Source organism: Balaenoptera physalus, assembly GCF_965194825.1.
Source record: "Balaenoptera physalus genome assembly, chromosome: 1".
Taxonomy (NCBI): Eukaryota; Metazoa; Chordata; class Mammalia; order Artiodactyla; family Balaenopteridae; genus Balaenoptera; species Balaenoptera physalus.
Window position 1 is genome coordinate 51,216,213 of NC_138882.1, and position 27,874 is coordinate 51,244,086.

At 35.2% G+C, this 27,874-nt stretch overlaps 1 protein-coding gene across 3 annotated transcripts in view; it reads right to left on the minus strand.

Annotated features, from left to right (window-relative positions):
• CEP350 (centrosomal protein 350) overlaps positions 1-27,874 on the minus strand; it is a 136,127-nt gene that overhangs the window by 33,379 nt on the left and 74,874 nt on the right. For 2 of the 3 annotated variants that reach the window (XM_082465044.1, XM_082465043.1), the window contains exons 26-29: positions 25,093-25,239; positions 23,329-23,486; positions 16,392-16,514; positions 15,081-15,280 (exon numbers count right to left, since the gene is read on the minus strand). In XM_082465044.1, coding sequence (XP_082321170.1) covers positions 15,081-15,280; positions 16,392-16,514; positions 23,329-23,486; positions 25,093-25,239 — 628 coding nt within the window. The remainder of the gene's footprint in view (positions 1-15,080; positions 15,281-16,391; positions 16,515-23,328; positions 23,487-25,092; positions 25,240-27,874) is intronic. The other variant, XM_082465045.1, reaches the window with a different exon arrangement.

Sequence of the window (27,874 nt, forward strand, 5' to 3'; positions counted from 1 at the left end):
TTATACTTGTCTAACCTTAAGAATGTACACTGCTTTCCTTCTTTATCACTATGGATTTAATGTCCCACAAAGATTAGGTTATATCACACTTTGGGTCAATACTGGTAACATTTGATATACTCAATTCCAAAAATATCACTGAAGACTTTGGGCCTGAAATCCATAAAATAAGTTTATTTAGCAAAAGAAATACCTATATCCCAAAGAATGTTTTACTTTAATAAACAAGGAGGATCTAACACCTAAAAGCATTTCAGTTAAAAATATTAAAAGATATATTTTTGGAGGGCAATTGCCCTGCCCACTTGGGCACAGGGAGCCTGTTGGGCTCCCAGGCCGGTCCCCTGTCCTCCAAAGTCCCCCTCCAGGCCACGTAGGTCCTTGGGGGCAAAGGAGGGAAGGCAGGGAGATCAGGAAAGTCAGCAGGGAGGGGCCCTCCCAGACTGGAGGAGCAGGAGAGGACAGACGGCATGTGCCCCATGCACGTGAGCCCCGGAAGCCTGCTGGGCTCCCAGTGAGGTCCCCTGCCCTCTGAGACCAGAGGTGGGGGGCACGCCTGGGTCCCTTCTGTTCCTTGAGCCTAAGCCCCAACCGCCACAGCCCCCAGGGCCTTTTCCAGCCCTGTGGGTCCTGAGCATTGGCCCCGCCCACCACCCAAACCTCGACTTTGCTTAGGCCCCGCCCTCCACAGCCAAGGCCTTCCCCCACTCCCGCCCTTTTTTCTTTTCCCTCCTCTTTTTTACTATTGTGGTACTGATATACCTTCCAGGTGTTGATTCACCTATATTTTTATTTTTATATTCTTCCTAACATATCTGTTAGTTTCCTAGTCTAACTTTATTTTTTACTTTGTTACTTTTTTTTTTTTTTTTTGCTGCCCCAGGCAGCTTGTGGGATCTTGGTTCACAAGCCCGGGGTCGGGCCTAAGCTCTTGCGGTGGGAGATGTGAGTCCGAACCACTGAACTAACAGAGAACCTCAGACCCGAGGGAATATTCATCGGAGTGAGGTCTCACAGAGTTCCTCACCTCAGCACCAAGACCCAGCTCTACCCAACAGCCTACAAACTCCAGTGTTGGAAGCCTCAGGCCAAACCACCATTAAGACAGGAACACAATCCCACTCATTAAAAAAAAAAAAAAAAGAGACGGGAAGAAAATATGTCACGGATGAAGGAGCAAGGTAAAACCCTACAAAACCAAATAAATGAAGAGGAAATAGGCAATCTACCTGAAAAAGAATTCAGAGTAACGACAGTAAAGATGATCCAGAATCTCAGAAACAGAATGGAGGCATGGATTGAGAAAATACAAGAAATGTTTAACAAAGATCTAGAAGAACTAAAGAACAAACAGAGATGAACAACACAATAACTGAAATAAAAAATACACTAGAAGGAATCAATAACAGAATAACTGAGGCAGAAGAACGAATAAGTGAGTGGAAGACAAAATGGTGGAAATAACTGCCAAGGAGCAGAATAAAGAAAAAAGAATGAAAAGAATTGAAGACAATCTCAGAGACTTCTGGGACAACACTAAATGCACCAACATTCGAATTATAGGGTTCCCAGAAGAAGAAGAGAAAAAGAAAGGGTCTGAGAAAATATTTGAAGAGATTATAGTTGAAAACTTCCCTAACATGGGAAAGGAAATAGTCACTCAAGTCCAGGAAGCACAGAGAGTACCATACAGGATAAACCCTAGGAAAAACACACCAAGACACATATTAATCAAACTAACAAAAATTAAATTCAAAGAAAAAATATTAAAAGCAGTGAGGGAAAAACAAAAAATAACATACAAAGGAATCCCCATAAGGTTATCAGCTGATTTTTCAGCAGAAACTCTGCAGGCCAGAAGGGAGTGGCAGGATATACTTAAAGTGATGAAAGAGAAAAACCTACAACCAAGATTACTCTACCTAGCAAGGATCTCATTCAGATTCGATGGAGAAGTCAAAAGCTTTTCAGACAAGCAAAAGCTAAGAGAATTCAGCACCACCAAACCAGCTTTACAACAAATGCTAAAGAAACTTCTCTAAGTGGGACACACAAGAGAAGAAAAAGATCCACAAAAGCAAACCTAAAACAATTAAGAAAATGGTAATAGGAACATATATATCGATAATAACCTTGAATGTAAATGGATTAAATGCCCCAACCAAAAGACACAGACTGGCTGAATGGATACAAAACAATAAGAGCCATATATATGCTGTCTACAAGAGACCCACTTCAGACCTAGGGACACATACAGACTGAAAGTGAAGGGATGGAAAAAGATATTCCATGCAAATGGAAATCAAAAGAAAGCTGGAGTAGCAATACTTGTATCAGATAAAATAGACTTTAAAATAAAGACTGCTACAAGAGATAAGGAGAGACATTACATAATGATCAAAGGATCAATCCAAGAAGAAGATATAATAATTATAAATGTTTATGCACCCAACATAGGAGCACCTCAATAAATAAGGCAAATGCTAACAACCATGAAAGGAGAAATCGACAGTAACACAATAATAGTAGGGGACTTTAACACCCTGCTTACACCAATGGACAGATCATCCAAATAGAAAATAGATAAGGAAACACACGCTTTAAATGACACAACAGACCAGATAGATCTAACTGATATTTATAGAACATTCTACCCCAAAGTGGCAGAATACACTTTCTTCTCAAGTGCACACGGAACATTCTCCAGGATAGATCACATCTTGGGTCACAAATCAAGCCTCGGAAAATTTAAGAAAATTGAAATCGTATCAAGCATCTTTTCTGACCACAACGCTATGAGATTGGAAATCAATTACAGGAAAAATACTGTAAAAAACACAAATACATGGAGGCTAAACAGTGTGCTACTAAATAACCAAGAGATCACTGAAGAAATCAAAGAAGAAATTAAAAAATACATAGAAACAAATGACAATGAAAACATGACGACCCAAAACCTATGGGACACAGCAAAAGCAGTTCTAAGAGGGAAGTTTATAGCAATACAATCTCACCTCAAGAAACAAAAATCTCAAATAAACAATCTAACCCTACACTTAAAACAACTAGAGAAAGAAAAACAAAGAAAACCCAAAGTTAGTAGAAGGAAAGAAATCATAAAGATCAGAGCAGAAATAAATGAAACACAAACGAAGAAAACAAGAGCAAAGATCAATAAAACTAAAAGTTGGTTCTTTGAGAAGATAAACAAAATTGATAAACCCTTAGCGAGCCTCATCAAGAAAAAAAGGGAGAGGATTTAAATCAATAAAATTAGAAATGAAAAAGGAGAAATCACAACTGATACTGCAGAAATAAAAAGGATTATAAGAGACAACTCCAAACAACTATATGCCAATGAAATGGACAACCATGAAGAAATGGACAAATTCTTGGAAAGGTACAATTTTCCTAGACTGAACCAGGAAGAATTAGAAGATATAAACAGACCTATCACAAGTAATGAAATTGAAACCATAATTAAAAATCTTCCAGCAAACAAAAGTCCAGGACCAGATGGCTTCACAGGCGAATTTTATCAAACATTTAGAGAACAGCTAACACCCATCCTTCTCAAACTCTTCCAAAAAATTGCAGAGGGAGAAACACCCCCAAATTCATTCTACGAAGCCACAATCACCCTGATACCAAAACCAGAAAAAGATATCACAAGAAAAGAAAATTATAGACCAATATCACTGATGAACATAGATGCAAAAATCCTGAACAAAATACTAGCAAACAGAATCCAACAGCACATTAAAAGGATCATACATCATGATCAAGTGGGATTTATCCCAGGGATGCAAGGATTCTTCAATATATACAAATCAATCAATGTGATACACCACCTTACCAAATTAAGGAATAAAAACCATATGATCATCTCAATAGATGCAGAAAAAGCTTGTGACAAAATTCAACACTCATTTATGATAAAGACTCTCCAGAAAATGGGCATAGAAGGAACCTATCTCAACATAATAAAGGCCATATATGACAAACCCACAGCAAACATCATACTCAATGGTGAAAAACTGAAAGCATTTCCACTAAGATCAGGAACAAGACAAGGATGATCACTCTCACCACTCTTATTCAACATAGTTTTGGAAGTCCTACCCACAGCAATCAGAGAAGAAAAAGAAATAAAAGGAATACAAATTGGAAAAGAAGAAGTAAAACTGTCACTGTTTGACGATGACATGATACTACACGTAGAAAATCCTAAAGATGCCACCAGAAAACTACTAGAACTAATCAATGAATTTGGTAAGGTTGTAGGACACAAAATTAATGCACGGAAATATCTGGCATTCTTATCACCAACAACGAAAAATCAGAAAGAGAAATTAAGGAAACACTCCCATTTACCACTGCAACAAAAAGAATAAAATACCTAGGAATAATCCCGCCTAAGGAGGCAAAAGACTTGTACTCAGAAAACTATAAAACACTGATGAAAGAAATCAAAGATGACATAAACAGATGGAGAAATACACCATGTTCTTGTATTGGAAGAATCAATAATGTGAAAATGACTATACTACCCAAAGCAATCTATAGATTCAGTGCAATCCCTATCAAACTACCAATAGCATTCTTCACAGAATTAGTACAAAAAAATTTTACAACTCGCATGGAAACACAAAAGACCCTGAATAGCCAAAGCAATTTTGAGAAAGAAAAATGGAGCTGGAGGCATAAGGCTCCCCGACTTCAAACTATACCACAAAGCTACAGTAATCAAGACAGTATGGTACTGGCACAAAAACAGAAATAATCAATGGTACAGGACAGAATGCCCAGAGATAAACCCACGCACATATGGGCACCTAATTTACAACAAAGGAGGCAAGAACATACAATGGAGAAAAGACAGCCTCTTCAATAAGTGGTGCTGGGAAAACTGGACAGGTAAAAGAATGAAATGAAAACACTACCTAACACCATGCACAAAAATAAACTCCAAATGGATTAAAGACTTAAATGTAATACCAGACACTATAAAACTCTTAAAGAAAAACACTCTTTGACATAAACCACAGCAAGATCTTTTTTGACCCATCTCCTAGAGTAACGGAAATAAAAACAAAAATAAACAAATGGCACTTAATTAAACTTAAAAGCTTTTGCACAGCAAAGGAAACCATAAACAAGACAAAAAGACAACCCTCAGAATGGGAGAAAATATTTGCAAATGAAACAACAGACAAAGGATTAATCTCCAAAATATACAAACAGCTCATGGAGCTCAATATCAAAAAAACAAACAATCTAGTTAAAAAATGGGCAGAAGGGGCGTCCCTGGTGGCGCAGTGGTTGAGAATCTGCCTGCCAATGTAGGGGACACGGGTTCGAGCCCTGGTCTGGGAAGATCCCACATGCCACGGAGCAACTGGGCCCGTGAGCTACAACTACTGAGCCTGTGCGTCTGGAGCCTGTGCTCCACAAAAAGAGAGGCCGTGATAGTGAGAGGCCTGTGCACCGCGATGAAGAGTGGCCCCTGCTCGCCGCAACTAGAGAAAGCCCTCGCACAGAAACGAAGACCCAACACAGCTAAAAATGAATAAATAAATAAATAAATTTCTAAAAAAAAGTCTGAAAATTAATGAAACATTCATTTCTTAAAAAAAAAAAAAAAAATGGGCAGAAGACCTAAACAGACATTTCACCAAAGAAGACATACAGATGGCCAAGAGGCACATGAAATGCTCAACATCACTAATTATTAGAGAAATGCAAATCAAAACTACAATGAGGTATCACCTCACACCAGTCAGAGTGGCCATTATCAAAAAATCTAGAAACAATAAATGTTGGAAAGGGTGTGGTGAAAAGGGAACCCTCCTGCACTGTTGGTGGGAATGTAAATTGATACAACCACTATGGAAAACAGTATGGAGGTTCCTTAAAAAACAAAATAGAACTACCATACGACCCAGCAATCCTACCACTGGGCATATACCCTGAGAAAACCATAATTCAAAAAGAGACATGTACCACAATGTTCACTGCAGCACTATTTACAATAGCCAGGACATGGAACCAACCTAAAGGTCCATCGATAGATGAATGGATAAAGAAGATGTGGCACATATATACAATGGAATATTACTCAGCCATAAAAAGAAATGAAATTGAGTTATTTGTAGTGAGGTGGATGGACCTAGAGTCTGTCATACAGAATGAAGTAAGTCAGAAAGAGAAAAACAAATACTGTATGCTAACGCATATATATGGAATCTAAAAAAAAAACAAAACAAGGTACTAATGAACCTAGTTGCAGGGCAGGAATAAAGAGGCAGAGGTAGAAAATGGACTTGAGGACATGGGGTGGGAGGGCGAAACTGGGGCAAAGTGAGAGTAGCATTGACATACATACACTACCGAGTGTAAGACAGTTGGCTGGTGGGAAGCAGCCGCATAGCACAGGGAGATCGGCTTGGTGCTTTGTGATGACCTAGGGGGTGGGATAGGGAGGGGAGGAGGGAGGCTCAAGAGGGAGGGGACATGTGTATGCATATGGTTGATTTACTTTGTTGTGCAACAGAAACTAACACAGTACTGTGAAGCAATTATACTCCAATAAAGATCTATTTTAAAAAAACGATATATTTTTACATTGTGAATGAGTAGTATAATCAGAATGGTTGAATAAATAAGGAAGGAATTTTTTAAATCCTCAAGGATATTCATCTACTCCAAGATAGAATGTGGGTAAAATTTTAAATGGCTTAAAAAATGATTTTAGGTAGTAGGGAATAGAAGAAGCCTCTACATTCCTGCTTTATACCCCTTAACATATTTTATTTTTATTCAATAAGTAACATATACTGATTTGAAAAGTTCAGACAGCATAAAAGTTGTATAAAGAAGAAAATGAATGTACCACCACCTCCTGAGAGAGAACCACTGAAGAAGCTTCTCCAATCTGATGTCTTTGTGGAAGAATTCATTTTGGAAATCTTCATTTTTGGCCCTTGCCCTTATTTTTGAAATTATAAAAGTAGTACATGAATGTAGTTGAAAAAAAACAACAAAACAAAACTTCAAACAGTATAGAAGGCCGTAAAGTGATTATTTCACATGATCCTCTCCAACCACTTTCAGCTGCCCAATTTCCACACCTCAAAGTAAACCACCGGCAGTCAGGTATGATTGGTGTGTGTCTTTCCAGACCTCTTCCTATACTTCCTGACTTTTAAAAAATTTATTCTTTTAAAATTGTGGTTAAAAAAAAAAAGGGATTTCCCTGGTGGTCCAATGGTTAGGACTTGGTGCTTTCACTGCTGTGGGCCCAGGTTCAATCCCTGGTTGGGGAACTAAGATCCTCACAAGCCATGCAGCCAAAAAAAAAAAAAAACTGTGGTAAAATACATATACATAAAATTGACCATCTGGATCCCTTTTTTTTTTTTTTGCGGGGGGCTGCGTTGAATCTTCATTGTTGTGCACGGGCTTTCTCTAGTTGCGGCACATGGGCTTCCCATTGTGGTCATTTCTCTTGTTGCAGAGCACGGGCTCTAGGTGCACAGGCTTCAGTAGTTGCAGCATGTGGGCTCAGTAGTTGCGGCACGCAGGCCCTAGCGTGCGCACGGGCTTCAGTAGTTGCGGTGCGCGGGCTCTAGAGCACAGGCTCAGTAGTTGTGGCACACGGGCTTAGTTGCCCCACGACATGTGGGATCTTCCAGGACCATGGATCGAACTCATGTCCCCTGCATTGGCAGGTGGATTCTTAACCACTGTGCCCCCAGGGAAGTCCCTGGATCACTTTTAAGTACACAGTTCAGTGGCATTAAGTACATTCACACTGTTGTGTGACCATCACTTCCGTCCATCTCCAGAACTTTTTCACCTTCCCAAACTGAAACTCTGTACTCATTAAATAATAACTCCCCATTCTCTTCTCTCCTTAAGCCCAGCATCAACCATTCTACTTTCTGTCTCCATGAATTTGTACTCAGGTACCTCATATAAGTGGAATCATACAATATTTGCCCTTTTATGACTGGCTTACTTCACTTAACATGTCTTCAAGGTTCATCCATGTTAGTACATGTTTCAGAACTTCCTTCCTTTTTAAGGCTAAATAATATTCTACTGTATGTATATACCATGTTTTGTTTATCCATTCATCTGTTCCTAGAAACTTGGGTTTTCATCTTTAGGCTATTGTGAATAATACTGCTATAAACATGGGTGTACAAATATCTCTTTGAGAACTTGTTTTCAATTCTTTTTGGTATATACCCAGAAGTGGAAATTCTAAATCATATAGTAATTCTATTCTTAATTTTTTGAGGCACTGCTTTACTACTTCCATAGCAGTTACAACTATTTTACATTCCCACCAGCACTGCACAAGGGTTCCAATTTCTCCAAATCCTCATCAACATTTTTTTCTTCTGTCTTTTTTGATAATAGCCATCCTAAGAGATGTGACGTAATGTTTCACTGTATCCCTGACTTCTGAAGACAGAGTAACATGTCAGTAGGAGTCTAGCAACATTTGTACGCTTTTTAAAAAATATGGACTATAGCAGTCAATCTTCAGCATTTCTTTTAAAACATACCCTATGTAATGTGACATAAAACAAAATGGAAAAAACACCAAAACTTTTTAAAATGTATAATCTGCAGGTGCTGTCGAATATGGTAGCCATCAGCCTTATGTTGCTACTTAAATATTAAAATTAAAATTAAATAAATTCAGTTTCTTAGTTCTACTAGACAAATTTCAAGTGTTTGGTAGCCATTTTAAAAAATCAGGCTTTGGAAAAAAGTCTCGGAGTTCTTTCCTGAACAATATTTTATAATGCTTTATGAAAGAAAGGTATATGGCTTAAACTCCTTAACAATGGACATGTCATGTTTCTTGGAGCCCAAGCTTATTTTTAATCCCTCACTGATATTTGATAAATTTCCTGCCACATGAGTTCCTTGTCACCCAAGACAGAACCCAGAAAATGAAATTTCCAGCCTTCCTTGCTGGGCATTGGAACTTAGGCATTGAAATCTTGTGTCTCCAATCTGATGTCCCTGTAGAAGACTTCATTTTAAAATTGAGTAACCTGAAGAAGGCGGCTCCATGTGGACTCTAATTTAGGTGGCTTTTGGTAGTGACAGTGGATTTCTCAGTGACTGCAAAATTGAGTCCCTGGTGCAGAAGTGGCATGAGTGGGGAAATGATACAAAATAGCAGTTTTCTTTTTTTTTTTGGAGGAAAAAGAAAGGGTGGCTTTATTCTTTGCCAGGCAAAGAGAGAACACCAAAACAGCAGTTTTCTTCAGGGCTCTGCTGAGTAGCTGCTAGAGCAGTTTTCTCACCAGGCCAGTTCTGTGGTGTGGTTTTAGCACTGCTCCTAGAAGCTCAGTGTGGAGCTGGCTCTCCAGTCATCTCAAAAATTTTATGGGGCTTCCCTGGTGGCGCAGTGGTTGAGAGTCTCTGCCTGCCAATGCAGGAGACGCGGGTTCGAGCCCTGGTCTGGGAAGATCCTGCATGCCGCGGAGCAGATGGGCCCGTGAGCCACAATTGCTGAGCCTGCGCGTCTGGAGCCTGTGCTCCGCAACAAGAGAGGCCACGATAGTGAGAGGCCTGCGCACCGCAATGAAGAGTGGCCCCCGCTTGCCGCAACTGGAGAAAGCTCTCGCACGGAAACGAAGATCCAACACAGCCATAAATAAATAAATAAATTAAAATTTAAAAAAAAAATTTTATGAACCATAAAATACATGGCCTTTAGTAAGTTACTTTTCTGCTTGATCTTAGCTTCAGCTATTGCAACAATGTGCCCTGAGGGGTACACTGTCATTTCATTATAATGTATTTTCTTCTTTTTCTTAATTTTTCTTTTATTTATGTCATTTTAGCTCATTAAATACACTATTCCTAAGCTATATTTGATGAGATTAAAATTGCCTTTGCTTTATCACATTTACCCAGTTAACACTTTCTATGATTACACAGGCCAACAGTTTCTGACAAATGGAGACTTGAACAACAACAGCTAGTCTTAATTTGCCTTCCAGGCATAGTCAGAAATGTTTTCTACTTCTGTTACAGCCCATGATGAAACCTGAGACACTGAATCTCTTTTCTCGGACCTGTTAAATTTCCTTTCAAGATGGAGAAGTCTGCAGCAGAATTTGACGCTACAGAATGAGGATGTGGAAGTTGACACAGAAGTAAGCCTCTGCTGAATAAACTGAAGAAAAAAGGAACACTACAGATGAATTATATTTATTGCATCACTGGTTTTCTTTATGTACCACTTGGTATGTATAGCTAAATAATATATCACTTAGTTTTGTTTGCTTTGAATTTTCTATAAAAGAAATCAAACTGCTTGTAGTCCTCTGTGATTTAAGATTCTTGTATGTTGATTTGTTTAGCTGTAATTTTTTCTTCTTTACTGAGCATGATATAATATGTAAATATACCACAATTTATTTATCCATTCTCCTACTGATGTGGGTGGTTTCCTTTTTTTCCCTGCTATTTCAAATACTGCTGCTATGAACAATGTCATATATATCTCCTAGTATAGATAAATATGTATAGATATCTATATGTATATCTCTCTCTATATATATACATATATATATAAGTATTTACAGATAGATATATTTATATCTGTTATCTACCTATCTATGTAAAATTTCTCTACAGCAGTGGCTTTCAGATTTTTTACCCTAATCATAATATAGTTAACCTATGTATGACATAATGATATTTTCTATTTTATTTCAACTTTAAACAATGCTGACTGCAATCCACTAAATGGATTTCATACATCGCAAATGGGACAACCCACAACTCGAAAAACATTGCTGTAAGACAGCAGTTCTCAAACATTTTGGCCTCAGGAACACTTTACACTCTGAAAAAGTACTGAAGACCCCAAAAAGCTTTAGTTTATGTGGTTACAGATACAGTTATATCTATCAATATTTACCATAATAGAAATTAAAATGGAAAAAATAAAAGTATTTATTAATTTATTTTAAAATAACAGTAAAAAACCTCTCTATGTTAATATAAACGACATTTTCTAAAATTCAAAATAGCTACATTTTAAAAAAAATTTAGTTGAAAGGAGAGAAACTATTTTACATTAAATTAAAAACTTTAATGGCTAGCTTAACAGGAGACAGATTCTCATATCTGCTTCTGTATGCAGTCTGTGGCTATATGTTGATTTGACTGAAGTATATGCAGAAAATCTGGCCTCACACAAATGATACATAATTAGAAAAGAGAAGAGTATTTTAACAGTATTTACAGGTAATTGTGGATATCCTTTTTTAATGCCACACCAAAAGTGGACAATTGGTAGTTTCTTAAATGTTAGCTGTAATGTGGAATCTGAAACCATATCTGTGAAATTCATAATCTGTTCCATTAAAATCCATTGGCCTGTCTTGCAATTTATTTATTTATTTTAACATCTTTATTGTAGTATAATTGCTTTACAATGGTGTGTTAGCTTCTGCTTTATAACAAAGTGAATCAGCTATACATATATGTATATATATATATATATATATATATATATATCTCCCCATATCTCCTCCCTCTTGTGTCTCCCTCCCACCCTTATCTTGCACTTTAAATGGATCTTTTATCCATACTTGATTTTCTAATCATCACGGGTCATTTGGAAAATATTGATTCACTGAGTTAGGAAGATCTTTTCAAATATTGGCACATTTTATCACACAATATGAAAAGATGACTTTGATATCATTACTCATACCAGGAAAGTCTTTAAAGTATTGGAAAGCTGTCAAGCTCACAGTAGGGGAAACAGCATTTCTAAAAGCCTTAAATCTTCACTTGAAAGTTTAAATTTTATTACCGACAATAAACACTATCAGTTGTTTTTCTTAAAGAGTCAGAGTTGCTTCATTTGTTTCTGAAAAATTGTTTGCAAATACTCAAGTCTGAATAACCATATTTTGTTAGTCATTTAAGTAAAAATGGTACTACATGAAAAAATTGCTAGTTCAGCTTGCAAACCAAACAACTGTAGTAAGTGCTTTTCTTCAGGATAACCATCATGCTTTGGCAAACACAAGTGCTTTATGAATATTTCCTATTTGTCACATAGAATATTAAAAAGACATGTACTCAAAATTGAGATTCAATAAATTAATATTTAAATTAATTATGTAAATATTTAAATTAAAATTAAATAAAATGTAAGAATGGCATGTTTTTATGGTGAGTACAGGGTGGTGAAGAATTCAACGACTATTATATGATTTGGTGCCACTGCCTTGATTCATATTAAGGCATCAGCAATTTTACCCACCATTATTTTTATACTATCAGTGTAATGCTGACACAGTGAAAAAGGTAAACAATATGTCAGTATTATTCAGACCTTCTGAAAGGATCTCAGAGACCATGGACCATACTTTAAGAACCATTGCTCTAGGATTTATACTTGGCAATGGAATTGCTGAACTGTAGGACGTGTACCTGGCTTTATTATTTTTATCATTTTATTGATTATTTTTAATGCCTCGCCTTTCAACCTGTTTTTCAAACTAGGTTTAACAATTAACACTTACACCAGCAGTTCTTTGTTCCACCTACATACCAACAGGTTTGATGGATGTTTTAAATGGGGTGAATGATGGCTCCCCAAAAGATGTGTCCATGTCTCGACCCCCAAAACCTGTGAATATAATCTTATTTGGAAAAAAGGTCTGCGGATGTAATTAAGTTAAGGATCTCATGATGAGATCATCCTGGATTATCTGGGTAGGCCCTAAATTCAATGACAGGTTTCCTTGTGAGACAAAAGAGGAGAAGGACAGATATGTAAGAGAAGACTGTGTGAGACTTAGTTAAGCAGACACGAGGAATGCCTATAGCATACCACCAGAAGCTGGAAGAAGGAAGGAAAGAACTGTCTTCTTGACCCTTCAGAGGGAGCACACAGTCCTGCCAATGCCTTGATTTTGTACTTCTGGCCTCCAGAAGTGAGAGAATAAAAAAAAGTTTTAAGCCACCAAATTTGTGGTAATTTGTTACGGCAGCTCTAGGAAATGAACATAGGCATGCAATGGTATGTCTTTATGGTTTTTATGCTCTGATTACTAATGAAGTTGAACACCTTTTCATATGTTTACTGACCGTTTGGAGTTTCTTATTTGTGAACCATTTGCTCTTTTGCCTGTTTTTTTTAATGTGGTTGTCATTTTATTATTGATTCATAGGAGTTGCTTATATATTCTTGATACTATTCCTTTGTCAGTCATATGTATTGCAAATATCTTCTTATTTTGTTGTTTTACTTTCTTTATATGTATTAATGAACAGAAATTCTTAATTTAGTAAAGTGAAATTTATCAATCTTTCCCTTTATGATTTTTGTCTTGTATAACGTTAAAGAAATCTTTCCCTCCCCCTGATGTCATAGATATTCTCTTATGTTGTCTCTAAAAGTTTTATAGTTTAAATTTCACATTTACACCTTTCTCCCTCCTTGAGCTCAATCTTTTTATACTGACATGTAGGGACCCAACTTTATTTTTACCTCACACAAAATTTATTGGAGAGTCCCTCCTTTCTTCACTAGTCTCCTAAGTTACCTGTGTCAAAAGTCAACTTTCCATATATGCACAGGTCTTTTTTGAGCTATTTGTTTCAAAATCGATTTGTCTATCTTTGATAACAAATATATTATCTTAATTATTATACTTCTAGAAGTGTTGAAACTGGTAAGTTCCTGCATTTTGTGCTTCTTCTTTAGGAATGTCTGGTTTTTGGTCCTTTGCTCTTTCATATAAATTTTATTTTATTTTTATTTATTTTAATAAATTTATTTATTTATTTATTTTTGGCTGCGTTGAGTCTTAGTTTCTGCGCACGGGCTTTCTCTAGTTGGAGTGGGTGCTACTCTTGGTTGCGGTGCGCAGGCTTCAGGAGTTGTGGCTCACGGGCTTAGCTGCTCCACGGCATGTGGGATCTTCCCGGACCAGGGCTCGAACCCGTGTTCCCTGCATTGGCAGGCGGATTCTTAATCACTGTACCACCAGGGAAGCCCTCATATAAATTTTAAAATGAGCTTGTCAAACCCTACAAAGAAATCTTGCCAGGTTTCTGATTTAAATTGTCTTGAACCTACCAATAAGTTCAGAGAGAATTAACATCTTTATGACACTGAAACTATCTGTGAATATGGTAAAGTTCTATTTATTTTGGTCTTCTCTAATGTCTCCTAATAAAATTATAAACTTTTCTCCATAAAGATCTTCAATACTTATTGTTAAATTTATAAATGGCATCTCTTTTAATAATTAGATTTTTCTAACCAATTTCTGCTTATCTACAGACATGCAATTGAGTTTTGTTTATGGATTTTATATCCACAACCTTGCTAAACTAACTAATTCTAATAACTGACATGTAAATGCTGGATTTTCTATGTGCATAGCCTTCTCATCTGCTCTTCTCAATAAGATAATGAGAGTTTTGCTTCTTCCTTTCACTCTGTAAGTGAAAATAAGCATCTTTTTGTCTGATTTCCAAATTCAAAGGGAAAACTTTCTATGTTTTATTATTGGGGAAAACTTTCTATGTTTTATTATTAAGTATGAAGTCTGCTGCAGGCTTGGTTTTTTGTTTTCATTAATAGATATCCTATACTGGGTAAAGAAAGTCCCCTTCTATTGCTAATTTGATCTGAGATTTATTTGTTTTATTACAAAGGCTTTTTTGGATTTTATCAAGTGATTTTTCTGAATCCATTGGGATATCATGTAATTTTTCTCCTTTAATCTGTTTAAGTAATCCACCACATTATCAATTTTTAGTATGTGTTAAACCCCACGTGGTCCTAGAACAACCCATTTCCATTTCATGGAATTTACCCATTTCTTCTAAGTTTTCAAGTATATTAGCATAAAGGTATTCACAGTATTCTCTTATCTTTTCAATATCTGTAGCATTCATAGTTGTATCACCTTCTTCACCCTTAATCATTCACCATTTTTTAAAATAATTAAGTAAATCTTTCAGTTACGTTAGGCTTTTAGTATGTCGTCTGAATAGTTAGTCTTTATTACCTTTCTGTTCTGCTCTCTGGTCCTCCAGTTCTTTCTTAGGAGTTTTAGGTTTTATCAATTCTTTGTCCCAGGCAGCCAAAGCTTGTTTTTCCATTTGACGAATTTCTGCTTCCTCTGCATCTAAACGTCGCTTCCACTCTAGTAGCTCCTCTGCATGTTGGCGCCGTTGCATTAGTTTTTGCTCTCGCTTTGTCAGAAACCTATGGTCACACCATGAAAAACAGTGAGAGAACAAACCTATAGGCAGAAATCACTTTGAGAGCTTTATTACTCATTACGTTATCAACAAGCTGTATAAAACAGGACATTCACAGTATTCCTCTGAAAAAAGTGTGAGATAATAGAAGCTTTGGTAAGTGATCTTATTCAGCAAATAAGAGAATTTATTTATTTTACTTGTAATTAATTATTTGGAAAATTAGCAAAGGAAAAACTGTGGGGTAATTTCAGGAAAAAAAATCTTCAGAATATTTGGCTAACCATGACTGATAGTACTTATGTATTCATTCTTCACAGGTGACTCTTTTTCATAACAGAAGATACAAGGAATTTATTCTGAAGGCTCAGACCAGAAAACACACAAACTCAAAACAACGAAGACCAAAACAACAACAACAAAACAAACCCCAAAATCCCAAACAAGCAAGCAAACAAAAAACCTGTTCATGTCCCTTTTTGATTTTTATATTCAAATTCAGCCTGGTTTTGCTTCAGGTATAGTGAGTTTGGTTCCCATTACCTGGGAAATGCAATGTCAGGTGATAGTCTATCTGTTTTTCATGGACAGAACACTGAGAACCACAGTCAGATGCCTTATGCATAAAACATGACTATTTACTTGAGTAAAAGGATGCACCAAATGCCTCAAACTTCTCAATTTAACCCAATCTCTGGAATTAAATAGCCTAGTATATCTTAGCTCCAAAGGGTTAGGGGACACTACTGATTTAGATAGTTATTTGAGTAGTTAAAAAGCTACTATTTGCTCTCCTCAAATGTAGACGCCACAGCTAAATGAAAGGTGGGCTGCTCATATTATAAGTGTTAGATCTGTAGTGGTAGCTAATCAACAAAAATGCATTCACATATCCAACAAACACTTAATAAAAAGCACAAGAACTATCACTCCACTTCTTAAACAATCAGCACGTCAAATTAATGTGGAAACAAAAAGGTAAAATCTATGGGACATTTGACAAGAAGCCCCTAGGCTGTTAGAAAAAAAAAGAAAGAAAAAAAAAGCAATAAAAACAAACAAAAAGAAAAGAGCATGCTCTATCAAAGAGTGCACTGAAAAAGGTGCAAAGTTACCTGACCAACTGGTTGTAGATATACAGCTGGAATTTGGGATGAAGGTTGGGAAAACAGACACTGAGAGAGGCCCAGTGATGAGACGTAAAGACAGAGAAGAAGTAGTGAACAGGAGAGCAGTGTCTACAAAATAAGGAGGAAGATTTTAAAACCAAGAGATCAAGAGGCAGAAAGAATGAGAAAGGGAAAGCATAAGAGCTGAGTGCAGAACTTTTTAATATGCTTCCTGAATAACATTATAAGCTACTCAGTTAAAGCAAGTGTTATACTTTGTGTGACATATAAAACATATACTTTTATAGATCTTACCAAAGATTTCTGAATATACGTGCCTTTCTTCTCAGCTCCTGCTTAACCATCATGTATACTTTCAGGTAAATTTATTTGTTTGTGAGTAAAGTAATGAGAAGTAGAGTGTGAAGCTAAATAAGTTTTCTCATAAGCTTTAACACAGAGTACAACAATTATGGGCATGAACCTAGCATACCAGCAATTGTATATACATATGTAATTCTGAACGAGTAGTTTTTATATCTGTACCTTGTCATGTATTTTAAGCTTGAATTTAAATTTAAAAAGCAGTAGTACATTTGCCTTACTTAACCTTACCATTATAATCTAAGCTTGAAAATAGTTATATAGTTTAGAAAGTCAATTTATAGTAAAAAATACCTTGTTCACATCTACAACATAAAACTTACTGTCAACAGGACCTACTGGAGGTATCTTGCTTTATATTTAACAAAGGCCCACTTAAATAATAATACTGAAATACAATACCCATTCTATAAAAAAACCAGGATGCATAATTAAGAATAAACTAAGGTAGTTCCAATAAATACTACCAATAGTTTAAAAAAAAAAAAAAATCATGCTGTGGACAATTCAATCAATCATAAGGTTAGAAGTAAGAAGAAATTCCATATGTTAAACTTATAAAAGTAGGAAAAAACCAACTGTTTCTCTCTTTTTTTAATAGTAAATAGACCATTGTATATATGAAGGGATAAATAAGTCTAATATAGGTTTGGAAAGGTTAATTCTCTTTGACAGAGCATGCTCCTGTTCACATGCACACAACAATAACTTGTAGATCAAGGCAACATTTATTGCCTTGGAAGGGCAAGGAATAATATCAGTAAGTCAAAGAAGTGAGAAAATCTAGGTATGAATCCAGTCACTCATTTGAATTTTAAAAAGTATGTAGAATCTTGACTACATGTATATCTTTAGATAACAGACGATTTCAGTGTCTGTTTCCCCACATACAACTTAATATTTCACCTTCCCTCTGTTCAGTTACATACTCGCTCTATCTTTCTTTCCCTCTCTCCCTCCCTCCCTCTCTCTCTCCTCTCTCTCTCTCTCTATCATATCTGGATTGCCTTGATTTTCTGCACTGAAGTTTTTGTGCAATTTTGCCAAGTTTCAATAAGACACTGCAATCTTCCTTGCCATTCTTTATGAATGTATAATAAACTTATTTTGACGCCAATTATGCAAAAACAAATGTACTTGGAAAAGGTCCAAAAAAATCTATTCATAACATTCAAATATCACCCACCCTCTTAAGTATATAACTGCTAAATGCATGCATGACCTAGTACAAAAAGTAGAACATTGGAAGATGTGAAATAAACTGTAAAAAAATACATATTAACTTTTTTTGTCCAACCCAATATAGAGGATAATAATTTTCTCTATTAGAACAAATACTAATCATTTACTTTTCATTTACAAAGATTAAGCATATTCAAAAGCTCTAGGTTAGAAATGAACAACAAAACAAATGGCTAAAAAAAAAAAAAAGAAAAGAAAATGATTTAAGAGATAGTGTAAGAAAAGTTTAACTTAAAGTTGGAACTTCATCCCAGAAACACACGTTCCTTATTTAATATACATACATTCTAGAATTCAAGAGTGTCTCTTAAAAGTTGTATAAAATTGAGATAAAAGAAGTAGTAGCACTTCACACTAGAGTTAACAATCCTTCAATATGCTGCACAAGTAAGAAATAAAATTTGTGAATGATGGAAACATAAATGCCTATTAATAGAAAATGCTACTAATACACTTTATGGCTATTATCAAGGCATCCCAACAAGGCCTCTGACGGTTACAGAACACTGGACTAGGATGAGACATATGATAGATTTAACCTAGTATGGAAATAATTATGTTCCTATAATGTTTAAGCTTTAGAAATTCAAAAGTAAGTAATACACTTTTAAAGTCAAAATTTTACACTCTAAACTTTAGCTATGCAGCTATTCAACCGTAGTAATCAGGCACTCAGCACCTTCCCAGTTTCAATACTATTTTGAAGGGTCAATTTCTACTGAGATACCTTTAAGTCATCAATGCAGTTATTTAAAAAAACTACAAGGTTGGAAGCAGATGTGCTAACTCAGTTTTCACTTCAGCTGGCTGAAGTCCAGAGAGTAGGGTTCTAGTTCTAGCTCTGCCATTATGCTACCTGACCTGGGACAAGGCACTTAATCTCTGCAGGCCTCAATTTCTTCCTGTAGAACCAAGGGACTATACTAGATGACCTCCCTAAGGACCGACTAGTTCCAACATTTTATGATTCCTTCTTCATTTAAGTACTTCCTCACACTTTTTAAAATACATACCTCAACACATTGCTAGACCATGTGACATAAATGAGAAGCTTTTTTCCTCAATGAGCTAATATAATTGTAGACTGTGTTCCAACAGATTCTAAAAGCATGCTACAATTTGAAAGAGCAAAATTATGATCTAAATTTTAAATAGAACTTCCAGTTCTAAAATCATTTGATTCTGAAACTTAATATCTTAAATTATTTTAAAATTCTTTCTGGATCTAAACAATTCTTTAACTCCATACTGTTACAAGTAAAAATGAAAACTAGTGCTTTTAATTATAAAATGGATCAATTCTTTTAAGTACTTAAGCATTTTTAATGATATTCAAAAAGGAAGATAAATGAGCATGTGGACAGTACTGACCTAAAAGAAAATACAGTCTATTTTTCCTACAGCAAAATCTATTCTATTAAATTGTTTAATAATCTGCACATACTTAAATAAATAAAATAATACAGGTACATCATCCCTAATCTAGGAAGAAAAAAAAAAAAAAAGCACATTATCAGACTGTCAGGGTTTATTCATCCACTACACTTAGTCTAGAACCTTCTCTAAGAAAACTATATTTCTAATTTAAGGCAATGATATTTAATACATTGTTTAAAATTTTAATAAAAATGTCTTCTTTAATGGAATAGCAAAAGCCTTCACTTGCAAATGCAAAGTATATAACTCTGAACACTCATCAAGAAAATTTCCTTGATATATACTCTTTTCAGTAAAAATTTCTTCCTCTTCTGAGCTTCCTTAGCAATAGATTTTTATATACTTCACTAAAGGAACCTGATATTTATTCTTTTTTCCACCTATACTATAAGCTTTTCAAGGGCAGGGTTTATGTTTGATTCATCTTCATATCCCTCAGAACCTACTATATTCACACATTTCCCAAAAAATAATTGCTGAGGGAATAAGTAGATAATTAATAAATAATACAGAAGAACAAGCTGCTATTAACAAATGAAAGAAAAAAACGCACTGTATCCTATTTTAACACTTAAAGAAGAAGATAAACACCATTCTTTCAGTGTTTCATTTGCTCAGTAAATAATTTTCCTAAAACAGAATTGGCAAATTAACAGGAAGAGTCAACTGTATGTTTTTTTCCCATGAATATCTGTTTCACAACTTTATACTGTAAATAATGCCCCTCACAGTAGTAAACAAAACTCAGATTTCATTTACCAATAATTATCAAAAAACTGAGGGCTAGACAGTCTGTGGCTTTTGCAAACGTATTTTCATTATTACTAACCTCTTCCATAGTTTAAATTTCTTTTGCTCTTCACTATACTGAGAAACGGAAATTATTTCTAAAATGTCAACTCAGTACAGACGTCAAGAAAAGCCACAGAGGGGCTTCCCTGGTGGCGCAGTGGTTAAGAATCTGCCTGCCAATGCAGGGGACACGGGTTCGAGCCCTGGTCCGGGAAGATCCCACATGCCGCGGAGCAACTAAGCCCATGTGCCACAACTTCTGAGCCTGTGCTCTAGAGCCCGCGAGACACAACCACTGAAGCCCACACACCTAGAGCCCGTGCGCCACAACAAGAGAAGACTCTGCAACGAGAAGCCCGTGCACTGCAACGAAGAGTAGCCCCTGCTCGCCGCAACTAGAGAAAGCCCGCGCACAGCAACAAAGACCCAACTCAGCCAAAAATAAATAAATTTATTTATTTAAAAAAAAAGAGAAAAGCCATAGATTAGAAATACAAACTTTAACAAAGGCATTGTTGTCTCCGTGAAACATTAAAGAAGGAAATCTTTCACTGGAGCCAAGAATAGTTTGAACACTTCAGAAAAATATTTATCACAGAATCAAAGTTCAGAGAGTTAACAATAAGCAGTAATATATATGAAAAAGTTCCTCCCAAAGTTAGCTAAACTGCTTGAGAAGGATGACTATTTTCTGACAAGTGTTTTATATTAGTAAAATAGTAATCTCTTAGAAGATGGCCTTTTCTAATCTACAAAACAAATAATAGTGCCTAGTAGCAAAGGCTCAAATAATTTTATTAGTTATCTACTGTAGCAAATGACTACAAAATTAGCTCACTCTATTGAGCTGACATTCCAGCATTGTTGAAGGAGATCTAACTCTGAAGCTTTGGTAATCTGAATGGTATTCAAAAATCAGTTTTCACATTACAGTGGATCCCTGAACAGTGGGTTTGAAATGCATAGGTCCACTTACATGTGAATATTTTTCAGTAGCAAATACTGCAGTACTGCATGATCTGCGGTTGGCGGAATCCACAGATATAGAACTACAGATACAGAAGAACCACATACATAGAGGAACCACGACTATGGAGGGCCGACTACGCAAGTTTTAGGCAGATTTTCATCTATGCGGAAGTGCAGCATTGCTAACACAACCCCCACGCTGCTCAAGGACCAACTGTGCTTTGTTCTGGAGATCAAAAAAAAAAATCGCATAACAGTAATCTCCCTTTTTAATGCACTGCTAATTTTGGAAAATACTCCACTTCACCCTCAAATTTCAGCATCATCTTCCAAACATTAAAACTAATTTCTCTGCAACTACTGTCCTTACCCCAGCCCTACCACAAACACAACTGCATTGCTTCAAACAACAAATCAAGAAGTCACTGAATGCTTCAAGGCCTTTTCTCAAAAGTTTACTACAGTAGTTGACAAAGGTAGAGCAATGATAAAAAAATTCTAGGTCTTTAGTATTTTGGGCTCTGAGAAGATAATTAACAAAACTTAGAACAAAGTCAATAAATTCAACCTTTAACTTATTATTTAGGGTTTTTAAAGTTTTAACCAAATCTCAAATAAACACCATATAAACTGACTAATCTCACAAACAGAATAGGATTAGCAGTTCCTTCCATGGATGTGATTAAAATTATTAGAATATTATTCATAGAGACCAGCAATGAAGATTTTACTGGTATAGACAAGCAAGGAATCAATGAAGAAATTTCCCTTGAAGCTGTCCTTCCTCCAACATTTATGATCCAAAGGCATTTAGAGGCAGATATAAAATGCCAAATCAGTTATAAAAATGTATGAGATAGATTATTCTGAATTCAAAGATCCCTGGAGCAATCCAGTACGTCCCACACAGGCTACTGGAAATTTTTATCAGGAAGGAAGAAAGAATTCCTATTTGAATAGGTCTTAATTGTTCTATCCCATGGAAATCATACAAAAGGTACACTTACACATTTGTAAATGTTCAGTTTTCACCCCCTTATATTTTTTATTTTAAAAATTTGTATTTATTATTTAAACTTATCTTCATAATAAATTTAGGTATTTTTAAGGTATCAAATGCCAATTTTAAGTTACTGAAGTGCAATTTCAATTAAGCAATGAAGTGCCAGTGTACAACACTGTACCTATAGTAAGTAAGGTTTGACTTACAACTGCTTGACTGTTCAGAAAATAACTAAATCATAGGTTGATGTCACATATAAACATAGAGCATTATTAAATTTGGTGATGGGCAGTATACTGCCAAAGGATATCAAGATACAACTTAAGTTTAATCTGTGGTTCAAATTGCTAACTTAAAATACAAGAGCAGTCAACAAAAATTTTAATGGACCTCTCTTCTATATTTAAAGAAGGTAGAAAATAGTCCACAAGCAGCTACTTTATAAGCGTATTTAATCAAATGTACACGCAAAGGAGTAAACTCTCATGTAAATGTCACTTGGTACGGTCAAAGCTGACACACAATTGAGCTATATCTAAGTAGGAGTAGCTTTCTTTAAAAGAGTCTTTAAAAAATAATACTTAGAAATGTTTTAGAAGAATGACAGACTGCCAAATCATTCAACATCCCAGGAAAATTTCAGACTTTCTGGTTTTAATTGAGCAATTCAGACCCACTCACAAGGTTAAAATTTCACTCTTCTACTTGAGTAAGCCTGACAGTTGTCAGAGTCACAGGATGAGATCTCAAGATACACCCTTAAATTGCTCCCTCAAGTCAGTGGACATGTCCTCAGATTTCAGAAAAGGTAAAAATTTCACACTTACTCATAACTTTTAATAAAAGAAAGGAGAAAACGTTGTCATGGGTATATGTGCAAATACTACTTTGGTTTTTAAAATAAGAAACCTGGCTGTATTTAAGATCCAGAAAATTTGTTTTATAAATAAGGTCTACAGTTAACTGACTTCTAGGATGACTTAATAACTCTGCTAAAATGCAACTGAATCCATAAAATATTATGTTGTATCAATCTAATCTAATGAAATACATTAAAAATATTATTTGTTGCTACTACTTTCAGTGTAAATAGGAGATTTTTTTTAAACGAATTACTTTTCATCCATGCGGCTTCTCATTTTCTTCAGTTTCTGCATAATGCTGCTAGTTTCACTGCTGGAGATTGAAATGGGGGAAGGACTGCGGGTCTCCAAGTCAGTTGGAGCAGGACTGGTTGCCTTATTATCCTTTGTATCATCATCACTATGAGAGTCCTGCAAACAATAGGGGGTAGTAAAGTATTATAATTATACTGGAATTTAAGATCTCAAACTGATTTAAATTGTCATTTCAAAACTAATTTATCTTCAAAACAGTATTTGTAAAATAGCTGAAATTAAGGTATTACTTCAAGGACAAAATTATATCACACAAGTAAAATGTATATACATGTACTTACATAGTCCCTAGATTTGTTGCTTAGGAGCAACAAAACCTGAATAGCAGTGAGAATGCTTAGCACCAGATCTTGATTTCTAAATAACTATCCTCCTTGGAGAAACAGCTGATTCCAAGGCTGAGGCAGGGAAAGTAAAAGATGACCCTGAAACATCCTGTTCCAGAAAACATGAAAGTGCTCAAAGACTGATGGGTACATGTCAAAAGGACACAGAAACCTGCTCGAAGAGGCTCCTAATGGCCCAATTTGAGAAAAAGTGAGCATCAAAACAAATAATGATAGTAACAGATTATAATGCTGAGTAAAACACAAATCCGTGAGTCCATACTGATATAAATAAAAGAATAAAGTTAACTTTGACGAAGAACAGGAATGCATGTAGCCTCAAAATACCTTCATGCAATGCACTTATTAATTACAAAGAGAAAGAGAGTAACTATACAGTGAAGTATGGTAGATGCCACCTTAATCAAGTGTTCGAGTTAACATCATCAGTAATGAGATAAATCAAAATCAGGTGCCACCTGATTGAATGCAGAGAACAACACAGCATCACTTCCGTGATATTCCTCCCAAAGATGCACAACCTGAATCTAATTATGAGGAAAGATCAGACAAACCCAACTTGAGGACCATTCTACAAAATATCTGGCATGTAATCTTCCAAAGTGTGAAGGTCATGAGAGTCAAGGAACTTTTCCAGACTGAAAGAGATTAAAGAGATATGAAAACTAATGTGTCAATATTAATTTGTTGGCAACGTAACTCTTGACTGAGAAAATCAAAGCTCTTTGTACTGTGTTTGAAATTTTCTATAAATCTGAGACTGTTTCAAAATTTAAAGTATATTTTAAAAATCAAAGCAGTGAATACTAAGAGATTTATTTAACTGTATTGCTATATAGGCTGAGTTTTCCAACACTATATTGACACTTTACAGTATTTCAGAATAGGTCCAAATTTTGTTTTTGTCCGAATATCTCCTTTGAACCTTGTATCATTATATTAGGCATTAGACAGCTGACAAAAGTATTATGTAAAGAGCAAAAATAATTAATTCCTCCCATGAATTCTGAGGAATATATTTGGATTAAATATATTCCCATTAATTCTGAGGAATATATATTGATATTGATATTTGGATTGATAAGCAAAAACAAGGCTCTCTGTCCCAATTGAATTTATAAATGGAAAACATTTTTAAACTAATATATGACCTACACGTCCCTTTCAAAACTTGAATATCCCATGAGAGGAAAAAAAAGACTCTCACTTTACATAAAGGCACATACATAGAACTTTATCCTGGTGCATTAATGTATCATAGTGCTAGAATGAACACATCCACCATATTAGACGATGAGGTAGAGTTAGGTATTAGCAAGCAACATGAGGCAGAAAACAAATTAATAATAATTTACCAATTTATTCTCCCCTGCAGACTTCAACTTCTCCTGCAGTTTTATGGTAGTCTGTCGGATCCTTTCTATCTCCTCCTGCTGTTTAAGAATCAGTTGTCTTTCCTTCCGAGCTGCCTTATTGGCTTCCTGAAGACGTTTAATTTCTGCCTAAAGTTTAAAGAGTTAGGCGAGGGATTGAAATTTGGAGGAGACAAGTCCAAAATAATATTTTAAAAAGAAAATCCAATCATCACATATATCAAAAATAAATACATACAGCATTTCAAGATAAAAATAATAATACTGAAACATTTTTAAGCAGTGGAGGAGGAAAAAAAGTCACATCACTCTAAAATAATTTAACATGATTCCTTAATTCAAATAATTATAATTACAACAGACTGATAATTTCATATCCCTTTTTAAAACTTAACATACCCTTCATATTTTTCCATAGTGCCATTTAGTCTTTACACTTATTTGTTTAATAACTGCATATCAAGTAAACTAATTAATGTAACCATTATTCTATTGCTAAACTCCATTCCAAATAATGCTTTAATGCCTATAAATTGTTTCATACTATGGATTAGTTCTTTAGGAGAGATTCCAAAAAGTAGGACAAACAAGTCAAAGAGAATGAATGATTTTATGGCCCTTCGAACAGTTTCTAAAATTGCTTTCAGAAAAGAATTTTCTCCACATAAAATGCCACCAGAAACATTTAAGACTACATTGCACCAAACTCTCTCCACACAGGATATTATTGTTTTCTTTTGCTAATAGTGGGCAAAAAATGATACACTTCACTGTTAATAATAAAATTTAACAGACTGTCCATTTTTTTCATAAATTTGTTGTAATCTGTTTTCTTGTCAATAAAGCATAATAAAGATATTAATAACTTGTTACAATTTATTTAAATCATGTTTGATTTTTTAAACTATCTGAAAATGCAGAAAAGTGCACAATAAACATCTAATTCCAAAATCCCAAATTAACAATTGTTAATACTCTGTCATATTTTCTCTTAGTCTTTAATTTCATAAAGAAAAAAGATTACAGATAACACCAGTCTACAATTCCCTGCCCCAACTCCCTAGAGGTAACCACTATCATGGTATATATCCTTCCATGGTATACATCCTTTTAAAATTCTTCTACAAATATTTGTACTTACCTGCAAAAAAATATATACTGTTTGGTTTGTATGTTTTAAAATATTTTATAAGTAATATCATACATATATATTTTCAATCTTGCTTTATTTACTAAACATTGCTTTTATATGTCTCCATGTTGATTTGCCCCTAAATGCTGCATAAATTTACACTGGAGGTATACAGATTTCATGTATCTATTACCTCTATGATTAGATAAGGTTGTTGTCTACTATTATAAACAATACTATAATCAACAGCCTTATACTTTTTGTCTCCTTGGGCACGTGTATGAATTCCTCTCAAGCACCAGTTCTCGAAGTATGGTCCAAGGACCCTTGAAGCTTCCTAAGATCCCTTCTGGAGACTCTCAGGATCAAACTATCTTCATAATACTAAGACATTATTTGCCTTTTTACTCTCATTCTCTCATGAGTGTACAATGGCATTTATTCACATTTTGAAGAAAATAACTATATTTTCCAAAACAAAATTAGTGAAAATAGTATGTAGATGTTTGCACATCTCTTTACTGTCTGGCTTGGTTTTTTTTTTTTTTGGTTTGGGTTTTTTTTTTTTTAATTGAAGCATAGTTGATTTATAATACTGTGTTAGTCTCAGATGTACAGCAAAGTGATTCAGTTATACACTAATTTTTTTTCAGATTATTTTCCATTACAGGTTATTACAAGATATTGAATATAGTTCCCTATGCTATACAGTAAATCCTTGTTGCTTATCTATTTTATGTATAATAGCTTGTATCTGTCAATCCCATAGTACTAATTTATCCCTCCCCATCTCCGTGGCTTGATTTTTTTTTAAACACCATGCATTGCTCATTTGGAAAATGTTTAGTTCACTCAGTTATGCAGATCTTCCAAATGTTCACATATTTCATTATACAATCCCCCCAAATCACATTTATTAATATCACTGTGATCTCGAAAAAAATTCTTTAGTATTAGGTGGTAGACAGAAATTTTTCAAAATTCTGACATTTGCTTGAAAGTTTGAACCTTATCATTGGCAACAAACACTGTCAATTGCCTTCTTTGAAGTGAAAAGCACACTTTGTTCATTTTTGAGAAAATGACTGTCAAATACCCTAATCTGAACAAACATAGTTTGTCTCTGCATAACTCTTTCAAGTAAAAATGGTATTCCATGAAAAAAACCTGGCTAGCTCAGCTTGCAATTCAAACTACACAAATGCTTTCCCATGAGTTAATCACCGTCCTCTGGTATCTAGGAAAAGTGCTTAATTGTGGGCTTCCCATTCCTGTCACGGAGAATATGAAAACAAGTACTCAGAGGTCAACACAATAAAATTATTAATTTTTACTACTTAATCAGGACATTCTTTAGTAGAACTAGATTTTTTTTGCTGCAAGTATGTGGCAGTGGAAGATATAATGACTACTAGTAGTTTGGTGCCCCTGCCCTGATCTGTGCTAAGGCACCAGCAGTTTTACCACCATTGTTTTTGCACCATTTAGTGCAAATGTCAACACATAAAAAGGGCAAATTCACATCTCACTATCCTTATGAAAATAGTTTTGATCTCCCTGACCCATGAAAGGGTCTCAGGGATCCCCAGAGCTCTACAGAACACCTTTTGAAAACTGCTACTAGCTTAGGCC